General features: G+C 38.9%; 1 protein-coding gene across 1 annotated transcript in view; it reads left to right on the forward strand.

Annotated features, from left to right (window-relative positions):
- The window catches only part of NOTCH2 (notch receptor 2), a 176,672-nt gene that overhangs the window by 32,429 nt on the left and 122,844 nt on the right, over window positions 1-21,399 (forward strand). The window contains 1 exon segment of the mRNA XM_003944788.4: window positions 8,377-8,458. Within this exon segment, the coding sequence (XP_003944837.2) occupies window positions 8,377-8,458 (82 nt within the window).

Below are 21,399 nucleotides of genomic sequence, written 5' to 3' on the forward strand. Positions count from 1 at the left end.
ATATTCATTCATGAGTTGTTATTGTTGATTATATTTTCTTACTTTAAGGTATATTTTCAGTTTTTGAAAAGCAGTAATATTTTTCTATGACCCTATTGCCCTGTCCTTAATTTCTGGATCTGATATCAGCATCTCTTAGGTAGAAAACACATTTTCTATTAGATAATATCTCTGAAGAACATAGAAATCCTTGGAACACTATTAGGAAAACAAAGTTGGTATCTCTTATGCTTTTTTTTTTTTTTTTTTTTTGCCTTTTAATCAAGGCAAATTTCGAGGAGGAAGACAGATGTTTCTCCACTTCGTTTTTATTTAAATGTACCACTTGGGATTTGAAGCTTCCGCACTTCTTCTGTTTGTTTGGATTTTTTTTTCGTGGCTTGATTCCCAAAAATGGAATAAAAAATTTAGTGAAAGTTTTGTTGTTTGAAATTGCAGGGTGCTACGAGAATTATTGCAAATCCCTGATGTCTCCTTGTCTGACCTCAGTTCTCCTATTTTTGGTAATAATGCAAGTAGTCATTTTAGAAGACTTTGCTTTGTTCATTTTACTGAGCCTCTTCCAGAGGCCATGTGCCAGAATCCACAGCAGCCAACCACAGCCAAGATCCTAGGGCGTAAACTCAGACTTCATCTCTCTCAAATACTGCTACTTGAAATTTGCATAAACGTTGAAGAAAAAGTTAAAAGAGCCTTGTATAACTCCTCTTCATGTATTTTAGGAGCCCTAGACATTCAGGACATTAAAATATTTTCTGAGTGAGCAGTGGCTCTAAGCACAGATACCACACTGCAGACAGGGAGGATATGAAAAAAATGTGAGATAGACAACAGACAGAGGCTTATTTGAAGGGGCTAGAAAGCAACAAGTAATGACAATTTAAAATGATTGCATGTTAATGCAACAGGTAAAACGCATCGAAGGCTGCTCCGATTACAATGGCTGAAGTACAGACTTAATTACTCATGTTAGAGATTCCTAAAACAAAGGGAGGCTTTTAAGCCAGTGATATGTAGCTGGTATGATATTGAAAGCATTGGAAAACCTAGGTAAATGCCTAGAGGAAATTTTAAGGGAGATTTCATCAAGTCTGGATACCTTAGCCTTATCCTTAAATGGATAAATTTCTGAGGCACTGGAACTGGTTAAAATCAATGGCAGCTTATTCTGTTGTTTGCAGTTTTTGTGTACAATTGGGGCTGATAAACCTGAATAAATACTCGAACCTTGTCTGGACTGAGTTACAGTTAGTACTAAAAACATCAAGGGTTCGTGTTGTATTTCTTAAAAGTTCTTTTTGGAGTGATTCTGAGATTGGTATTACGAGAGTAGCTAAGGATATATAATAGCTATTTTTATTATGTTTGTATTTATCTTAGAGTCATTTGGGTAGGTCGCATTCTCTTTGCCCTTACTCCCAACTTCTTCCCCCATTAGATTGTAAGGACCATGAGGACAGAGGTTGTTTGTTTTATTTGTGCTAAATTTTCATGCAATGCCTGGTAGAGGACAATGCTCACAGTAGTTGCTCAACAAATATTAGTGGAACTTCATTAAAATTGACTTTTTGCTCATGCGTATTGTTTATTTTACTGTTAGTGGATCACTTTTCCTTATGCCTTCAGTGCTATACTTTTTAAAAAGAAGGGTGTTAGTCTGTTTTGCATTACCCTAAAGGAATACCTGAGGCTGAATAATTCATAATGAAAAGCAGTTTATTTGGCTCATAGCTCTGCAGATTATATAAGAAGCTTAGAGCCAACATCAGCTTCTAGTGAGGGCTCAGTAAACTTTCACTCATGGTTGAAAGTGAAGAGGGAGGAGAAGTGTGACATGGCAAGAGAGGAGAAAGCAAGAGAGATGTCAGGCTCTTTCAAACAACCAGCTCACATGGTAGTGAGAACTTACTCATTACTATGGGTGGGCACCAAGCTATTCATGCAAGGTCTGCCCCCATAATCTAAATACCTCCCAGTAGGCCCCACCTTCAACATTAGGGAATACATTTCAACATGAGATATGGAAGGGACAAAACAGTCAAATTATATCAAGCAATTAGCTGTTTTTAATTTTTATTTTATAGTTCAGTATTACTTTTATTATTACTAGTGATGGCAACTGGGAAGAAGTCATTCCATTTATTTATACCGCATCCTAAATTGCATAAAGCTCTTCTGTTTTTCCAAATTTCTCAGTTTGTTTAAACTGGGGTTTGATTGACATAACAAGTTTCCCAAAGGTATCATTTATTATGTAAGCAGTTACCAGGAATTTAACCACCTACTATGTAGTTAGCCTTTCTTGAGATTTTACCATGTATCAGACAATGTTTGAGGCTGCTTAAATGTATTAATTTAGTTAATTCTCACCAGGACTGTGAGACAGAATTTTATAGGTGAAGAAACTGAAGCACAAAGAAGATACAGAGATATTCAGTGGTGGAACTAGAATTCAAACCCAGATTCATCTGATTTCTGCATCTGTGCTTTCAACTGCTAAACTGCAATGCTTCAAATATTCAGAAAAGAAGAAATGTTTTCTATTTTCCAGACACTTAAAAGTGAAAAAGCAGAGAACTAGAAGACCATGTAGTGCTGAATTGAGAGTCGTGAGTGTTACAAGAATAGGGGGTGGTGGCCCTGTGAGCACCAGAACCCTCCAGGGGAAGCTTTCTGGGTGAGGCAAGAGATGAACTGAGCCTTGGAGGAATGGGTATAATTTATATAGTAATGAGGAAGGCAGCAATCAGAGGAAGCACAGACCTGCATGGAGGAATGGAACCGAGTTAAATGACGATCTGTTGAGGAAAGAGGGCATAAACTAGGTGGAGAGTGCAGTGGAAGTGGTGGGGAGTGATACTGGGCAGGTAAGGTAAGCTCTGATCTGGAAGGCCAGCTTGGGGCCTAGACTGGATGAAGCAAGAAATGGCTTATCCTTGGAAGAAAAAGTGCCAGACTTGGTACTGTGTGAAGGTACTGCATAGACCTCCCAGCTAGTTCTTAGAAGAACCAAACTGAGGGTAAGTTCTGAGAGCTAAGAAAGAGCTGACAGCCACTGTAGGTTAAAAAGTAGTGGGGCAACATGTTACAAGTAGTGCTTCTGGAGGGTTAGATGCTACTAGAATAAAATCATTGCCATTATGAGGAGCTGGGAAAATGGATATCTTTAGTCTAGTCTAAAAATGGATGACTTGAATAAACTTATATAAGAAAGACAAGAAAAACCTTTTTACTCACTGGAACATTTCATAATCTTGACTTTTTTCAAACATAAATCTATGCCATTTTTCTTTCTTTTTTTTTTTTTTTTTTTTTGAGACAGAGTTTCACTCTTACCCAGGCTGGAGTGCAATGGCGCGATCTTGGCTCACCGCAACCTCTGCCTCCTGGGTTCAGGGAATTCTCCTGCCTCAGCCTCCTGAGTAGCTGGGATTATAGGCAAGTGCCACCATGCCCAGCTAATTTTTTGTATTTTTAGTAGAGACAGGGTTTCACTGTGTTGACCAGGATGGTCTCGATCTCTTGACCTCGTGATCCACCCGCCTCGGCCTCCCAAAGTGCTGGGATTACAGGCTTGAGCCACCGCACCCGGCCTCTATGCCATTTTTGTTATTTAAAACAGCTGAGTAGTTTATTCTCCCACGTAGGGCTGGGATCCTTACATGGCCTTTTGTGATCTAACCCCAGCCTGCCTCCCTGGCCTCTCTTTGCTGAATAACCTCTAGCCATATGAACCTGGAATACGAGTCTCATTCCCACTTCAAGGCCTTTATACTTGTTTCCTCTGCCTGGAGTGCTCTTCCCTTATATCTTCATGACACTTGTTCATTTACATCTTAGCTCAAAGCATACCTCCTCAGGGAGGCCTTTCCCAGACACTATCTGGGGGTACACACCTACACCCCCAGCCTTCATGATTGCTCTGTATCCCATTACTGGGTTTTGTTTCTGATAGAACTTATCACTTATTACTGTCCAAAACGATTTTATTTATTTATGATTTTTTTAACCGCCTTTTTCTTATATAAATAAAGTTCCTGAGGACAGGGAGTTTATTCTGTATACTACAGTATCCCTGACATCAGGGCCGGTGCCTGCCCGTAGTAGATGCTTTCTAAATATGTTCCGAATATAGATAGCTAGTTCCCAAATGCACTGTACTGATAATGTATGAAAATTGGAAATTGGCTTCTATATTTTTATGTTATATTGCCAATTGCCAAGTGATGGGATGATGAAACTGAAATCTACTACTTTTTGCCTTTTTTTTTTTTTTTGGTGGAATAGAGGAAGGCATGCACAAACATCAGACACACACACAGTAAATAAGATTTGTTTCAGCCTGCAAGTATTTATTGAGTGCCTCCTGTTTATGGCTTAACATGAAAATTTGGGGAAAAAGTCACTCTTTGTGAGTGACTAGTTTCTTGGAATCTGTTAAAGAAAGCATCAGTTTAAGCGTCAATTGTCTATGGTATGATTTAATGTTTCTTTTTTTACTTTATAAACATGAGGCTGCCTTCCATTATTGTTAAATTTAAATGTTTTACATTGGAAAAAAGTAAGTTGAATTTTGAAATGAGGTCTTTCCCAGTCTTTTATGGTTTCAGGTTATCAAAGTTTTAATTTCTCTTTGTATGGAAAGTAAGTATAATATTCATTTATAAATTGTTCATAAGTAAAGCCACGAGCTCAAGATTACTTTATTTTTCTTTTTTAAGAATTATAATTGTCAATATATAGTTGTATACATTTATGGAGTACAAAGCGATGTAATAATTTATGAATACAATATAGAACAACTAAAAGCTAGTTAATGTATCCTTTCATCTCAAATATTTGACATTTTTTGAAATTTACTCTTAGCAATTTTGAAATGTACAATTCTCTATTATTAGCTATATTCACCACACTATGCAATAGATCTCAAACATACAAAAAAACATATTTTTCTTGTTTAACTGTAACTTTTTATCCATTGACTGTCATTTCCCCACTCCCCTGGGCCTGTAACTTCTGTAACCACCATTCTCCTCTCTGCTTCTATGATTTTGATGGTTTTCAATTCTATGTGTAAGTGAGAACATGCTATATTTGTCTTTTTGTGCCTTATTTCACTTAGCTTAATGTTCTCCAGTTCTGTCCATGTTGTCTCAAATGACCAAATTTCTTTCTAAAGCCTTAATAGTATTCCATTGTGTATATCTACCACCTTTTATTTATCTTTTCATCTGTTGATGGACACTTCCATAACTTGGCATGGGGGTACAGATATCTTTTCAATAAACTGATTTAAAATCTTTGGGGTAAATACTCAGCAGTGGAATTACTGGATCATGTGGTAATTCTATTTTTAGTTTTTTGAGGAACCTCTGCACTGTTTTCCACAATGTTGTAGTAATTTACATTCCCACTAACAGAGTAGAGGGGTTCCATTTCTCCACATCCTGTTTATTCAGGCAGTATATTATCATCTAAGACTTCAATATTATATAGCTTTTGAGTATTTTTTAAAGTGGACACTCAAGCCTTCATATAGTTGTTAATGTGTGGTTCATGATACCTGTGGTATGACATCACCTGGGAATTTGTTAGGAAAGCAGATTTCCCAGGCCCCCTATGGGCTTAATCAGAAATTGTGGGGGTTGAGTCCAACACTCTTTTTTAAAAAGTCTTCCAAGTGATTCCAATGCTTACTAAGGTTTGAGAACCGTGGCTCAGTAAATGTTAAAGGTTCAAGGTAGCATGATCCCACAAATCAGCCAGATGGCATTAATTATTAGCCTGGTAAGCCCACCTTCTTTTCAGTCACTGAGTGTGATTGGTTCACTAAGGCTAGGCTGTAAAGTTATTTGCTAGATTGATTGCTACATATTGACTTTGGGTTGTTTGTATTTCTCTGAACCTGTCACTATAATGATTTGCCAGGACACTTGATAGGAACAGGCCGTGATTTTTTGCACCCATGGCTTTCTGCGTCATGGGTGGCTGGGTCCTTATTCACTCCTGGATAGGTTTCTTCAGGTACTGGGCATGCCATTCATTAACTTTTAAGGAGGGAGCTGTCACTGGTGGATCACAGGGGACCTTCAGGGACGTTTAGTTCACTCTCAGCTTGGTTTACAGGTAGGGAAATTGAGCACCCATGAGGTTGTGCTTTACCTGCAGTTAGGTGTACAGACAGGATTTCAGGTCTCCTGAGTCCCTCCACTGCATCAGGATTCCTGCAGGGGGACAGAGCTACAGCTTTTTTCATGCCTACAGGACATTCCCTTCTTACTGTGAGGGTTTTATTTATTTATTATTTTATTTAAAGAAAAAAAGTAAATAGAAAAAAGCCCAGAAGTTCTCACTGAAGCTAATAAAAGTGTCTAAAGAGAATGAAAAAAAACAGTTTGAGAACTTTGGTATGGAGGAAATAACCTGACATTAAATGTTTTAATTATAGTTGTTGCATTGGGCTTATCAGTGTGGGAAGAGGGAGCATTTCAGCCTTACAGGGAAGTGGGATATGGACAACAAGATGACCCTCTTCCTGAATTTGCCTGCTTGGGCCTGCAGCCTGGTGACTCTGTGTGATCCCAGCAGCTGTCAAAGAGATGGGTTGGACTTAGTAGAGACCTGGGTCCTAGGCCCAGCACTGCCACCAGCTAGTGGTGCAATGTCCCGTAAAGAGACCTCTTATTCTCCCTGGCCTTCACTACTGGTAAATGGGTATAATAATATCGACCCTGCCAATCCTGAGAAATTTCAGGTAGTGGGAAGCAGTATATCTTGATGGTTAAGAGCTGAGTCTGTGGATTCAAATTCTGGCTTTCTAACTCACTGGTATGACAGAAGGCAGGCCACTTATCCTCCCTGTTTTCTCACCTGAGAATGGTTATAATGAAATTTACTTATGAAGATTGAATTAGTTAGCTAATTTATGTAAAGTACATAGAACAGTGCCTAGTATTTAGTAAGTTCTGTGTTAGTTCCTATTATTATTACCATTACTATTTAAAAATATTATTTTAAGGATAAGATGCATTTTCTATAAACATATTCTCAAATGATTCCACTAATGGATACAGTACTGGGCAAATAAAGGGCTTTTATGCAGTAATTGTTGGTGGAGGAGTTCTGACATCCAGCTTACACCTGGGCTGCTGGTTTTGATGCCAGGGATGGGCAGGCCTAGAGTCTCTGATTTTGCACAATTTATGCATAGAGTGGTGTCGCTAGAGGAAGCTTGGAGGTGGGAACGTCTCAGTTTTGCTTTCAGGTATTTATACATGAACTGTCATAAGAGGTGGACGTCTTAATAACCTTCAAGAAAGAGTTCATGAGCTTCAATTTTGATATCTATTGTTTGACTAGGTTTCTTTCTGTCTTACCTTTCCAGTTGTTAGGATTCTCAGTATGTATCTTGGTGATGAAAATTTCAACTCCAAGAGCTAAGCAATCAAGATATTACAATTATCCAGGAAATGATTGGTGGATTTTGGGTAGACTTCTTCCATTCCTGACTGAAATCAGTGAAAATTTCTACTATTGCTGTTTTGTTCTTTTTTTCTGAAAAGTCTGTTTTGGGGAGGGACTCAGATGGTAAAGTATCTTTTCATTGTCTCTTAAAGGGAATGGGGAAATCACAAGTTTGAGAATTTTTGTTTTATCTGTATGTATAAAATTACCTTCTCCTTTTATTTATTTTGATACCCTCTCTACAATCTCTATTCATGATTGACTCTCCATCTTTTTATAGGTCCCTTAAAGTAGAGATCATGTTTTATTTGCTTATCTATGTCTTACATTACTTCTTTTTACTGGATCCTAATTTAGTGCCTGGAAATACTAGGCTCTCAACTTCAGTTTGTTGAATGACTGTTATTGCTGTTTCTGATTACTTCTCCAAGTGGTCTTTTTTTTTTTTTTTTTTTTTTTAAACCTTCAAAGCTACTGCAGAAGTGGTCTGTTTTAAAACTTCCCCTGAAAGCTAAGTAGTTATTCAGTATCATGGTGATCTATTATTTACCTAGCATTTTCCTAAACATTCATTAATGAATCCTTATAATACTCATCAGAAGTATCTAAATCCCAAGATGATCTGTCATGTCATAGATGGTAGAGCTTTAATTTTTAATTGGGAGATGGAGATACTGAAACACAGGGAACTGAGAGCATCATTCAGGACCACAAAGGTGGTTCTTTTTGGAAGATACTTTTGGGATGGGCTTCTGTGCTAGAAGCCAAAAAAATAAAGAACCGATTAAAACTTTAAAAAGAAACCCAGATTAGGTGGGAAAGAATGTTGATCTGGATTGGATTACATTTCTTTGGTGTCTGAGGGTTATGATTAGTGACTTATTTCTAATGTGCATTTGTTTTTATTTTTAGCATTGCAGTGTCGAGATGGCTATGAACCCTGTGTAAATGAAGGAATATGTGTTACCTACCACAATGGTACAGGATACTGCAAGTAAGTTTTTCTCTTCATATGTTTTCTTTTTAAGATAGAACAACTGGACAAGATTCTGCTCCTCTATTTTTAATGCTTCTGTGGAATGTTACTGGTTCGTGAGCTTTCCTGGTACAGATTTTGGTTGGGGATGAGGATGGAAGGATGTGGATGGCCGATAATTGGTCAATAAGAACTTCTTACTGTCTTACTGTTATCTTTCTCATTATGAAAAATACTTTTCAGTGAGTGGCTGCCTAATATATACCGGGTAGGCTGGATCAATAGTTCATGCCTGTAATCTCAGCACTTTGGGAGGCCGAGGCAGGTGGATCACAAGGTCAGGAGTTCAAGACCAACCTGGCCAACATAGTGAAACTCCAACTCTACTAAAAATACAAAAATTAGCTGGATGTGGTGATGCCTACCTGTAGTTCCAGCTACTCAGGAGGCTGAGACAGGAGAACCACTTGAACCCAGGAGGCAGAGGTTGCAGTGAGCTGAGACCATGCCATTGCACTCCAGCCTGGGCAACAGAGCGAGACTGCATCTCAAAAAAAAAGATCAGTCCATCAATCAGTCAGTTTATCTATCAGATTCCCCTGTGTTTTTCAGTTTAAGGCATACTTAGAGTCTTCCCTTACCATGTTAGCTATGATCTTGTTTTTACGTAAAACCAAATAGATACCAGCTTTAACATTCTGCGCAGTATATGTGAATATTATATTCATATTTTTCTAGTGTAAAAATATGATTCTGAGAGTGAGAGAGGAAGATGTACACATATGTATAGATGGGGCGGGAAACGGGGTGTGAGTGTATATTATTATATGGGGATAAAAGAGTAAGGATGAAGAAAATGTAGGCTAATTCTTGGTTCAAGAGCATTTTTTCCCCCTTTTTCTCTACCATCTACTCTAGCCAAGACATATTGTTTGTTTGAGGAAGGCTGTGAGATAATTTCATAATAGCTTTTCTAGGTTTCCTCCAAACAATTTTTTTTCTCCTACATCATTTGAAAATTTTTGAGAGGAATATGTGTATCCATTCTATTTATTTCAGGGAAGATGTTGGAAAAATAAGATCTGGTAGTATGAAATTTATCTTCTTTTCCTTCACTTTTATGAGGTGTAGTTTTTCTTTGCTTTGGTAGAGGTACTTGCTTAATAAGCATTTTAAGTGAGTTTATCCAACACATTTTATTTTTTACCAGAAATATAATTATGACTTTTTCCCACTGAGATCCATCCTGACACCAGGATTTAAATTTTTTAACGTTATAAAGAAGATTTTTTTTTCAAGTCAGAAACAATTTTCTTCACTAAAGTGAAAATATTTTAAGCTGTGATGACAGTAAAGCTTAACAATAGGTTGTTTGGATTGGAATAAAGACAACATTGGAAATAAAGTTTTTCTGTAGCTGATTATGGGCTGCTCATTTAGTTTTTCTAGCTGGGGAAAAAAAAACGTGGTGCATTCTCCTCTAAGAATGGAGATACAACTGGAGATAATAAGGGAGGGAACTTAATACCTAAGAGTTGGCCACTGAAATCTTGTTTAGTCTCTTTGTGGCATCTGGTCCCTTAGTTGCTTGCTTTATTCTGTTATTCAACTCTTGGATTAGTTAACCCACTGCATTATGGCCATTTGTTGATGTGTTTCTTCTACTAGAATGTGAGGTCTTAGTCTTACGCATTTTTTGCATAGTTAATGCCTAGTACAGTGCCTGGTATAGCTGTTGTTCGACAATCGGTTTTTAAACAAAAAGGTGCTAAGTAGATATCATCACACACTTACTTCTTGTCTATTTACGTTAAATAAGAAGACTCTGGTTTTCTCCTTTAAAATTACAGTGTGGCGATTCTTCAAGGATCTAGAACCAGAAATACTCATTTGGCCTAGCAATCCCATTACTGGGCATATACCCAAAGGATTATAAATCATTCTACTATGAGAACACATACACATGTATATTTATTACAGTACTATTTACGGTAGCAAAGACTTGGAGCTAACCCAAATGCCCAACTATGATAGACTGGATAAAGAAAATGTGGGGTGAGGCATGGTGGCTCACACCTATAATCCCAGCACTTTGGGAGGCTGAGGTGGGTGGATCACCTGAGGTCAGGAATTCAAGACAAGCCTGGCCGACATGGTGAAACCCTGTCTCTACTAAAAATATAAAAATTATCTAGATGTGATGGCAAGAGCTTGTAATCCCAGCTACTCAGGAGGCAGAGGCAGGAGAATTGCCTGAACCCAGGAGGCAGAGGTTGCAGTGAGCTGAGATTGTGCCTCTGCACTCCAACCTGGGCAACAGTAATGAAAGTCCATCTCATTAAAAAAAAAAAAAAAAAAAAAAAAGGCCGGGCGCGGTGGCTCAAGCCTGTAATCCCAGCACTTTGGGAGGCCGAGGCGGGTGGATCACAAGGTCGAGAGATGGAGACCAATCTGGTCAACATGGTGAAACCCCGTGTCTACTAAAAATACAAAAAATTAGCTGGGCATGGTGGTGCGTGCCTGTAATCCCAGCTACTCAGGAGGCTGAAGCAGGAGAATTGCCTGAGCCCAGGAGGCGGAGGTTGCGGTGAGCCGAGATCGGTAACAAGAGCGAAACTCTGTCTCAAAAAAAACAAAACAAAACAAAACAAAAAACTGGAAAATGTGGCACATATATACCATGGAATACTATGCAGCCATAAAAAAGAATGAATTCATGTCCTTTAAAGGGACCTGGATGAAGCTGGTAGACATTATTCTCAGCAAACTAACACAGGAACAGAAAGCCAAACTCTGCACTTTCTCACTCATAAGTGGGAGTTGAACAGTGAGAATACATAGACGTGGGGAGGGGAACATCACACACTGAGTCTTGTCGGGGGTTGGGGAGAAGGGGAGGGAGAGCATTAGGACAAATACCTAATGCATGGAGGTCTTAAAACCTAGAGGATGGGTTGATCGGTGCAGCAGACCACCATGGCACATGTCTACCTATATAGCAAACCTGCACATTCTGCACATGTATCCCAGAACTTGAAGTAAAATTTTTAAAAATTTTATGTACTTCACATAGCATTTAGGATGGTAATACCATAAAGAGAGGCAAGTTAGTTCTATTTGAAGATCATTCAACTTGGTGACTTATATATGGAGAATTTCAAATAGCTTCTAAGTGTTGGCCCATATATTTTTGATTTGACATGGGGAGAGAAGGTTTCTAGGGGAGGCCAATCTCTGAGCACTTACCAAGAGAAGACACCTAAGGGTCAGTGTTGGGAAGAAGTCCAATAGTTCTTTTTTTTAAATTGCATTTTAGGTTTGGGGGTACATGTGAAGAACATGCAAGATTGTTGCACAGGTACACACATGGCAGTGTGATTTGCTGCCTTCCTCCCCATCACCTATATCTGGCATTTCTCCCCATGCTCTGTCTCCCCAACTCCCCACCCTGCCAATAGTTCTTTGCTGGACTGTTGGGTCGCTAGTCTCATACTCTGCGGCCAAGGTTGGAGAGACAAAGTTGCCCTCAGTTCCTGGAAGAAACACTGCTTGAGGGCAGGCAACTGTGGTTTGTGAAAATGGAGCTGCCTGTATTCTGTCCCCAGGTACTTGTTTATTGCTGATAGGATGGAATTCCTATGGATACAGTTTTGGGTATGTCCCTCAGGTATCTCTCCTGTTGTGAGGGAAACAAACTCTTTGAGTAAGAGTAAGAAAAAATTGGGGGGCTGGGCACAGTGGCTCACACCTGTAATCTCAGTACTTTGGGAGGCCAAGGCGGGCGGATCATGAGGTCAAGAGATCGAGACCATCGTGGTTAACATGGTGAAACCCCATCTCTACTAAAAATACAAAAATTAGCTGGGCGTGATGGAGTGTGCTTGTAGTTCCAGCTGCTCAGGAGGCTGAGGCAGGAGCATTGCTTGAACCCGTGAGGCAGAGATTGCGGTGAGCCAAGATAGTGCCATTGCACTCCAGCCTGGGCACAGGAGCAAAACTCCATCTCAATAAATAAATAAATAAATAAAATTTAGTGAGGCCATCCTTTTGGGAGACCAAGATGAACAACAAAACGTGTATAAAGAGTGATTCCCTCCCTACCTCAGCAAAAGTAATATTAGCATCTTTAGGAGTGGCAGGGTCAACATAAGTGGACACAGACAAAGGAAGAACAATATCAAGGCAGCCATGTCAATCATTCTACAGTGCTTTGCCAACCTCCATAGAATTCTATGCAAAATTTTATGCAAAAATAATGTGTACTTAGCAGAGCTTTCAGTATATTTTCACCACCGTTACCTTTTTTCCCTGGAGAAGATGATCTAGCTTATTCAGTAAATACTATTTTTACAAAACAGTAAATAAATATTAAAACACTGAGAAGGTTTATAAAAACATTCTATCAGGCATGCAGGGCATGTGATTATCTTTTTATTCATGAGATTGCTTAGTGGATTAAGAAAAGAAAGTTGAAACTAAATTCCTTTTACAGGGCCCGGGTGGGGGTGAGTGGTGAGTGGTGTGATGGGAACTGGTAGAAAATGTTTTAAAATAGAAGGAATCTGACTATCTGTTTACAAAGAGCATATGCTACTGATTCAGCTAAAATATAATGATTGTTTACAGAAATTATAAAAATCCTTGATAAGATCACATTGACAGATGAAGATAAGTACTTTAGAAGATTAGTTTTTACTCAGCTCAACTGTTTTTTCTCACTGTTAGGAGCCTAAGTACCCTATCAGTCTGTGATTAGATTTTGATGCCAGATGAGGGGAACCTGTGTAATGTTGTATAAAACTCAATTATTGCTGTTAACTACTGTCAAATCTCAATGAAGCCCTCTCACTACAGAGAAATAAGACATCTTATTCTTTCCCTTGTCCTATTGGGAGGTGTAAATAATTAAATTTGATGTCATTAATCACTTTCAAGTTGTTTGCTTTGGGCTTTCAAATATAAACCATTCAGAATCCCAATTTGATTAAAGATGATGGACAACTCAAATTTCCTAGGATCCTGGGGGTAGGTGAGGCTATGATTTGTATAATTGACAAAATCTGCATTTTAAAGACAAATTTATTATAGTTATTTAAAATCTTTGCTAGTTCTTAACATCTGGGTTGTCTGTGGATGTGTTTCTATCAACTGCTCTTTCTTTGGACCATGGGTATGATTTCCCTTTACTTCATTCACATGGCAGTTTTACATTATTTACTGGACATTGTGGGTAATGGATTTTAAAGTTTATTTCCCACTAAAGAATGCTGAGTTTTGTCGAGATTGGCAGATCATCTTTATCGTATGGATGCTAGGTTTTAGGACTCGTTAGGGTGGGCCTACTTCTATTCTGCCCTTAGTCCAATGATACAAATCTTAGTTGTGGCATACGGCTCTTATTTCCAAGATGTGGCCCTTCTGGGGGTTCAGTGGAAAGTGTGAGGGGCCTGCCAAGCCCTGGGGTGTTTATCAAGCCCCTCTAAGGCAAGACTTGTCTTTCTAGCTCCAGAAATCTTCTCAGTCTTTTCAGCTGTCCAGCTCTTGCTTTCTCTTGGGTTTCTGAATCTTACCTTGCTCATGCACAGTCAGGGATTATTTAATGATTTGAGCAGAGTTGTATACATACATTGAAGCTACCCACTCTATGGTTCTGTGTTTTCCAGAATTCTTCCTCCTCACATTCTAGCTGCTGTGACAGCTCCAGATACCTCTGACTCCTCAGTATAGCAGGACTTCCCTTTTCTGCTTGCACACTCTTCCTCTTCTGCTGCATGGACTAGGGTGTACCTTCAGGAGGGTGGAGAGGGGAAGCAAACCAAAAAACTGTAAATTTGGGTTTCAGATAGTTTGCTTTGTTTTTTCCAGGGCTTATATCCCTTCTAGTTTTTGCCTGCTTTTGGTGGCTCTCCAGTGTCTTTAATATTTTGTCCAGAGCAAGAGGGCTAGTCTGGTATAAGTTACTCTGCAATTATTTTTCATGATGAAAACTGGAACTATAAAGGGTCTTTCAGAATTTCCTATATACCACTTGGTAAATATCTAACATAGTGTTTGTGAAACAGCAGAAAGTCACCATGAGTTGTACAGGTTTCTGTAGATAGGTGCTTGCATTTGATGATATCTACTTTTTACCAAAGTACTGACCTAAAAACTACATTTTAAGGTGAATTATTATAAAACGTTATAAAATACAACTTTGTGTCACATTTTCTCTAAAACTTGTCTGGTAGCGGTAATAAACATTAAACATCAACAGCTAACAATTTTCCTTGCCAGGATTAGGGAGTCATGTTGGTGGTCCAGGTCTCCTGAATCCATCCAAGAAAAACTAGAGTCATTGCCTTCTTTGTCTTCTTGGTAAATGTCTGTATAGTAAGTAGGGAGTACAGACACTTCTAATCTCTTAGAACCTAGCTTTTCATGGAGGATGCATTAGCAATGTTTGTGTTGTGGTGCTTCTCCTCCAGAAAGGCATTTTCAGAAGTCATGGCTGACTCAGCATTTTCCCCTTTCCTTCACCTTCTTGTGAGTGCATTCAGGGTGGTACAGGGGCATTGTCAGATCAAAGATATACGCAGGGAAAAATATCAACTGTTGAATCACTTTCTCTTTCTTCTCAGCTGAAACTGGTTCTGCCAGCCTCGTTCCTTCAAATAGAGTGCCTACTTAGCTGAACATTGTGTATATAGTTTTTTGCGCAGATGATAGCAGAAGCTTGGCTACTCTTCCATAGTTTGTTTATCTTTTTAACATAAAACTAAGAATGCTGTTTTTTGGCTCATTAAATATCTTTCATAGATTAATCTTTCTTAAAATGTAGTGTGTTCAGGATTTATTAATTCAAGAGTTACTTATTGCATGCTATTTATGCATACCACATATAACAGATAACTCAAGTCTGTGGTAGTAGTTGTAGTTAATCAATATTGTTATCATATTATTTCACACTTCTTTGGGAAGTCATAAAATAATTACCAGTTTGTTAACCTGGACTTCTTAGAGAGGTTCAGAGTAAAGCCAAGTATGAAATAAACTTACTACAATATGGCCTTCTGTACAGGAACCACCAGTGAATGGCAGGGCTGAGACTATGGTGAGATGAGTAAGGCACTGGCCTCATTTGTGAAATTTAAGGAAGTGCCAAAAACTCAGTAATCAAAATCAATAATACTTTTATGTAGCTGTTCAGAAAAGAAGAATTAATGCAAAATAAGTTGAAAATTATCACAATTTTAAATAAGGAGATCAGTACTACTGATTTTTTCTTTTGCCTCATGACCTAGTATGGTTCAGCCTGGCACTGGTGAGTGGACTAAGGGCCATGGAAGAGCCATGAAGAGGACTTATACCGGATAGACTTGAGTTTGAGTTCTGATTCCTATTAGCAATTGGATCTTTGGCAAGTTAAAGTCTATAATGCTAGCTAACATTTACTAAGCACTTACTGCGAATTAGGGTCTGTTCTCAATTAAGTAGTTTGCATGTATTTATTTTAGTCCTCTTGTGAGAGAGAGTATAGGAAGCTCAGAGAAGTTAAGCAATCTCCTCTAGATCCCATCACTCTTTAGCTGACCTAAGATATACCCTTGGAAAATGTGCTGTCCAGTTTGCCTATAAATAAAATGAGATAGAATTACTTGGTTTAAGATGGTAGTTCAAATGGAACCTTCTGAAAAGGAAATATGGAACATTTGAAAGTATGCAAAATGGGGGCTTTTCAGATCAGGAATATGTTTAAAATGCTGCTTTATATATATATATATATATATTTTTTTTTTCAACCATTACTGATGCTCTTTATTCCTTTTTTTTTTTTTCTTTTTTTTTTATTGCATTTTAGGTTTTGGGGTACATGTGATGAACATGCAAGATTGTTGCATAGGTACACACATGGCAGTGTGCTTTGCTGCCTTCCGTCCCCTCACCTGTATCTGTCATTTCTCCCCATGCTATCTCTTCCCACCTCCCCACCCCCCACCCCTCCCCCATTTCCCTCCAACGGACCCCAGTGTGTAGTGCTCCCCTCCCTGTGTCCATGTGTTCTCATTGTTCAACACCCGCCTATGAGCGAGAATATACGGTGTTTGATTTTCTGCTCTTGTGTCAGTTTGCTGAGAATGATGGTTTCCAGGTTCATCCATGTCCCTACAAAGGACGCGAACTCATCGTTTTTGATGGCTGCGTAATATTCCATGGTGTATATGTACCACATTTTCCCTATCCAGTCTATCATCATTGGGCATTTGGGTTGGTTCCAGGTCTTTGCTATTGTAAACAGTACTGCAATGAACATTCGTGTGCACGTGTCCTTGTAGTAGAATGATTTATAATCCTTTGGACATATACCCAGTAATGGGATTGCTGGGTCAAATGGGATTTCTATTTTTAGGTCCTTGAGGAATCGCCACACTGTCTTCCACAATGGTTGGATTAATTTACATTCCTACCAACAGTGTAAAAGTATTCCTATTTCTCCACATCCTCTCCAGCATCTGTTGTTTCCCGATTTTTTAATGATCGCCATTCTAACTGGTGTGAGATGGTATCTCAATGTGGTTTTGATTTGCATTTCTCTGATGACCAGTGATGATGAGCATTTTTTCATATGTTTGTTGGCCTCCTGTATGTCTTCTTTTGTAAAGTATCTGTTCATATCCTTCGCCCATTTTTGAATGGGCTTGTTTGTTTTTTTCTTGTAGATCTGCTTTAGTTCTTTGTAAATTCTGGATATCAGCCCCTTGTCAGATGGGTAGACTGCAAAAATTTTTTCCCATTCTGTTGGTTGCCGATTCACTCTACTGACTGTTTCTTTTGCCGTGCAGAAGCTGTGGAGTTTGATTAGGTCCCATTTGTCTATTTTGGCTTTTGTTGCCATTGCTTTTGGCGTTTTGGTCATGAAGTCCTTGCCTACACCTATGTCCTGAATGGTTTTGCCTAGATTTTCTTCTAAGGTTTTTATGGTATTAGGTCTGATGTTTAAGTCTTTAGTCCATCTGGAGTTAATTTTGGTGTAAGGTGTCAGGAAGGGGTCCTGTTTCTGCTTTCTGCACATGGCTAGCCAGTTTTCCCAACACCATTTATTAAACAGGGAGTCCTTTCCCCATTGCTTGTTTTTGTCAGGTTTGTCGAAGATCAGATGGTTGTGGGTATGTTGTATTTCCTGTGAGGTCTCTGTTCTGTTCCATTGGTCTATATCTCTGTTTTGGTACCAGTACCATGCTGTTTTGATTACTGTAGCCTTGTAGTATAGTTTGAAGTCCGGTAGTGTGATGCCTCCTGCTTTGTTCTTTTTGCTTAGAATTGACTTGGCTATGCGGGCTCTCTTTTGGTTCCATATGAAATTTAAGGTGTTTTTTTCCAGTTCTGTGAAGAAGGTCATTGGTAGCTTGATGGGAATAGCGTTGAATCTGTAAATTACTTTGGGCAGTATGGCCATTTTCACGATGTTGATTCTTCCTAACCATGAACATGGAATGTTTCTCCATCTGTTTGTATCCTCTCTTATTTCGTTGAGCAATGGCTTGTAGTTCTCCTTGAAGAGGTCCTTTACGTTCCTTGTTAGTTGTATTCCTAGGTACTTTATTCTCTTTGTAGCAATTGTGAATGGCAGTTCGTTCTTGATTTGGCTCTCTTGAAGTCTATTACTGGTGTATAGGAATGCTTGTGATTTTTGCACGTTGATTTTGTATCCTGAGACTTTGCTGAAGTTGTTTATCAGTTTCAGGAGATTTTGGGCTGAGATGATGGGGTCTTCCAGATATACAATCATGTCATCTGCAAATAGAGACAATTTGATTTCCTCCTTTCCAATTTGGATACCCTTTATTTCTTTTTCTTGCCTGATTGCTCTGGCTAGAACTTCCAGTACTATATTGAATAGGAGTGGTGAGAGAGGGCATCCTTGTCTAGTGCCGGATTTCAAAGGGAATGCTTCCAGTTTTTGCCCATTCAGTATGACATTGGCTATTGGTTTGTCGTAAATAGCTTTTATTGTTTTGAGATACATTCCGTCAATACCTAGTTTATTGAGGGTTTTTAGCATAAAGGGTTGTTGAATTTTGTCAAAAGCCTTCTCTGCATCAGTCGAGATAATCATGTGGTTTTTGTCTTTGGTTCTGTTTATGTGGTGAATTACGTTTATGGACTTGCGTATGTTGAACCAGCCTTGCATCCCCGGGATGAATCCTACTTGATCATGGTGGATGAGCTTTTTGATATGCTGTTGCAATCGGTTTGCCAGTATTTTATTGAAGATTTTTGCATCTATGTTCATCATGGATATTGGCCTGAAATTTTCTTTTCTTGTTGAGTCTCTGCCGGGTTTTGGTATCAGGATGATGTTTGTCTCGTAAAATGATTTGGGAAGGATTCCCTCTTTTTGGATTGTCTGGAATAGTTTCAGAAGGAATGCTATCAGCTCCTCCTTGTATGTCTGGTAGAATTCAGCTGTGAACCCATCTGGACCTGGGCTTTTTTTGGGTGGTAGGCTCTTTATTGCTGCCTCGACTTCAGACCATATTATTGGTCTATTCAGGGTTTCGGCTTCTTCCAGGTTTAGGCTTGGGAGGATGCAGGTGTCCAGGAATTTATCCATTTCTTCCAGGTTTACAAGTTTATGTGCATAGAGTTGTTTGTAATAATCTCTGATGATGGTTTTGGATTTCTGTGGAATCTGTGGTGATATCACCTTTATCGTTTTTTATTGCATCAATTTGGTTATTCTCTCTTTTCTTTTTTATTAATCTGGCTAGTGGTCTGTCTATTTTGTTGATCTTTTCAAAAAACCAGCTCCTGGATTTATTGATTTTTTGAAGAATTTTTTGTGTCTCTATTTCCTTCAGTTCTGCTCTGATCTTAGTTATTTCCTGTCTTCTGCTAGGTTTTGAGTTTTTTTGATCTTGCTCCTCTAGCTCTTTCAATTTTGATGATAGGGTGTCAATTTTAGATCTCTCCTTTCTTCTCATGTGGGCACTCATTGCTATATATTTTCCTCTAGAGACTGCTTTAAATGTGTCCCAGAGATTCTGGTATGTTGTGTCTTCGTTCTCATTGGTTTCGAAGAACATCTTTATATCTGCCTTCATTTCATTGTTTATCCAGTCAACATTCAAGAGCAAGTTGTTCAGTTTCCATGAAGCTGTGCAGTTCTGAGTTAGTTTCTGCATTCTGAGTTCTAACTCGATTGCACTGTGGTCTGAGAGACTGTTTGTTATGATTTCTGTTCTTTTGCATTTGCTGAGGAGTGATTTATTGCCAATTATGTGGTCAATTTTAGAGTAGGTGTGATGTGGTGCTGAGAAGAATGTATATTCTGTGGATTTGGGGTGGAGAGTTCTGTAAATGTCTATTAGGTTTGCTTGTTCCAGGTCTGTATTCAGGTCCTGGATATCCTTGTTGATTTTCTGTCTGGTTGATCTGTCTAATATTGACAATAGGGTGTTAAAGTCTCCCACTATTATTGTGTGGGAGTCTAAGTCTCTTTGTAAGTCATTAAGAACTTGCCTTATGTATCTGGGTGCTCCTGTATTGGGTGCGTATATATTTAGGATCGTTAGCTCTTCTTGTTGCAGTGATCCTTTTACCATTATGTAATGTCCTTCTTTGTCTCTTTTGATCTTTGTTGCTTTAAAGTCTATTTTATCAGAGATGAGAATTGCAACTCCTGCCTTTTTTTGCTCTCCATTTGCTTGGTAGATCTTCCTCCATCCCTTTATTTTGAGCCTTTGTGTATCCTTGCATGTAAGATGGGTTTCCTGGATACAGCACACTGATGGGTTTTGGCTTTTTATCCAATTTGCCAGTCTGTGTCTTTTGATTGGGGCATTTAGTCCATTGACATTTAGGGATAGTATTATTATGTGTGAATTTGATGCTGTCATTTTGATGCTACCTGGCTGTTTTGTTGGTTAGTTGATGCAGATTCTTGATTGTGTTGATGCTCTTTTACCATTTGGTGTGTTTTTGGAGTGGCTGGTACTGGTTGTTCCTTTATATGTGTAGAGCCTCTTTCAGGAGTTCTTGTAGAGCAGGTTTGGTGGTGATGAAATCTCTGAGTGCTTGCTTGTTCACAAAGGATTTTATTTTTCCTTCACTTATGAAGCTTAGTTTGGCTGGATAGGAGATTCTGGGTTGAAAGTTCTTTTCTTTAAGGATGTTGAATATTGGCCCCCAATCTCTTCTGGCTTGTAGGGTTTCTGCTGAGAGATCTGCTGTGAGTCTAATGGGCTTCCCTTTGTGGGTAACCCGACCTTTCTCTCTGGCTGCCCTTAGCATTTTCTCTTTCATTTCAACCCTGGTGAATCTGACAATTATGTGCCTTGGGGTTGCTCTTCTTGAGGAATATCTTTGTGGTGTTCTCTGTATTTCCTGGATTTGAATATTGGTCTGCCTTGCTAGGTTGGGGAAGTTTTCCTAGATAATATCCTGAAGAGTATTTTCCAGCTTGGATTCATTCTCTTCATCACATTCAGGTACACCTGTCAGACGTAGATTAGGTCTTTTCACATAGTCCCAAGAAATGTGGAAGATTTTGTTCATTCCTTTTTGTGCTTTTTTCTCTGTTCTTGCCTTCTCTTTTTATTTCATTGAGTTGATCTTCGACCTCTGATATCCTTTCTTCTGCTTGGTCAATTCGGCTGTTGAAGCTTGTGCATGCTTCACGAAGTTCTTGTGTTGTGTTTTTCAGCTCCATCAATTCACTTATACTCTTCTCTATGCTGTCCATTCTCGTCAGCAGTTCGTCCAATCTTTTTTCAAGGTTCCTATTTTCTTTGTGTTGGGTTAGAACATGTTCTTTTAGCTCATTGTAGTTTCTTACTACCCACCTTCTGAAGTCTGATTCTGTCATTTCATCACCCTCCTTCTCCATCCGGTCTGGTTCCCTTGCTGGTGAGGAGTTGTGATCCTTTTTAAGAGGAGAGGTGTTCTGGTTTTGGGAGTTTTCATCCTTTTTGCACTGG

Source organism: Saimiri boliviensis, chromosome 11 (genome assembly GCF_048565385.1).
Source record: "Saimiri boliviensis isolate mSaiBol1 chromosome 11, mSaiBol1.pri, whole genome shotgun sequence".
Lineage (NCBI taxonomy): Eukaryota > Metazoa > Chordata > Mammalia > Primates > Cebidae > Saimiri > Saimiri boliviensis.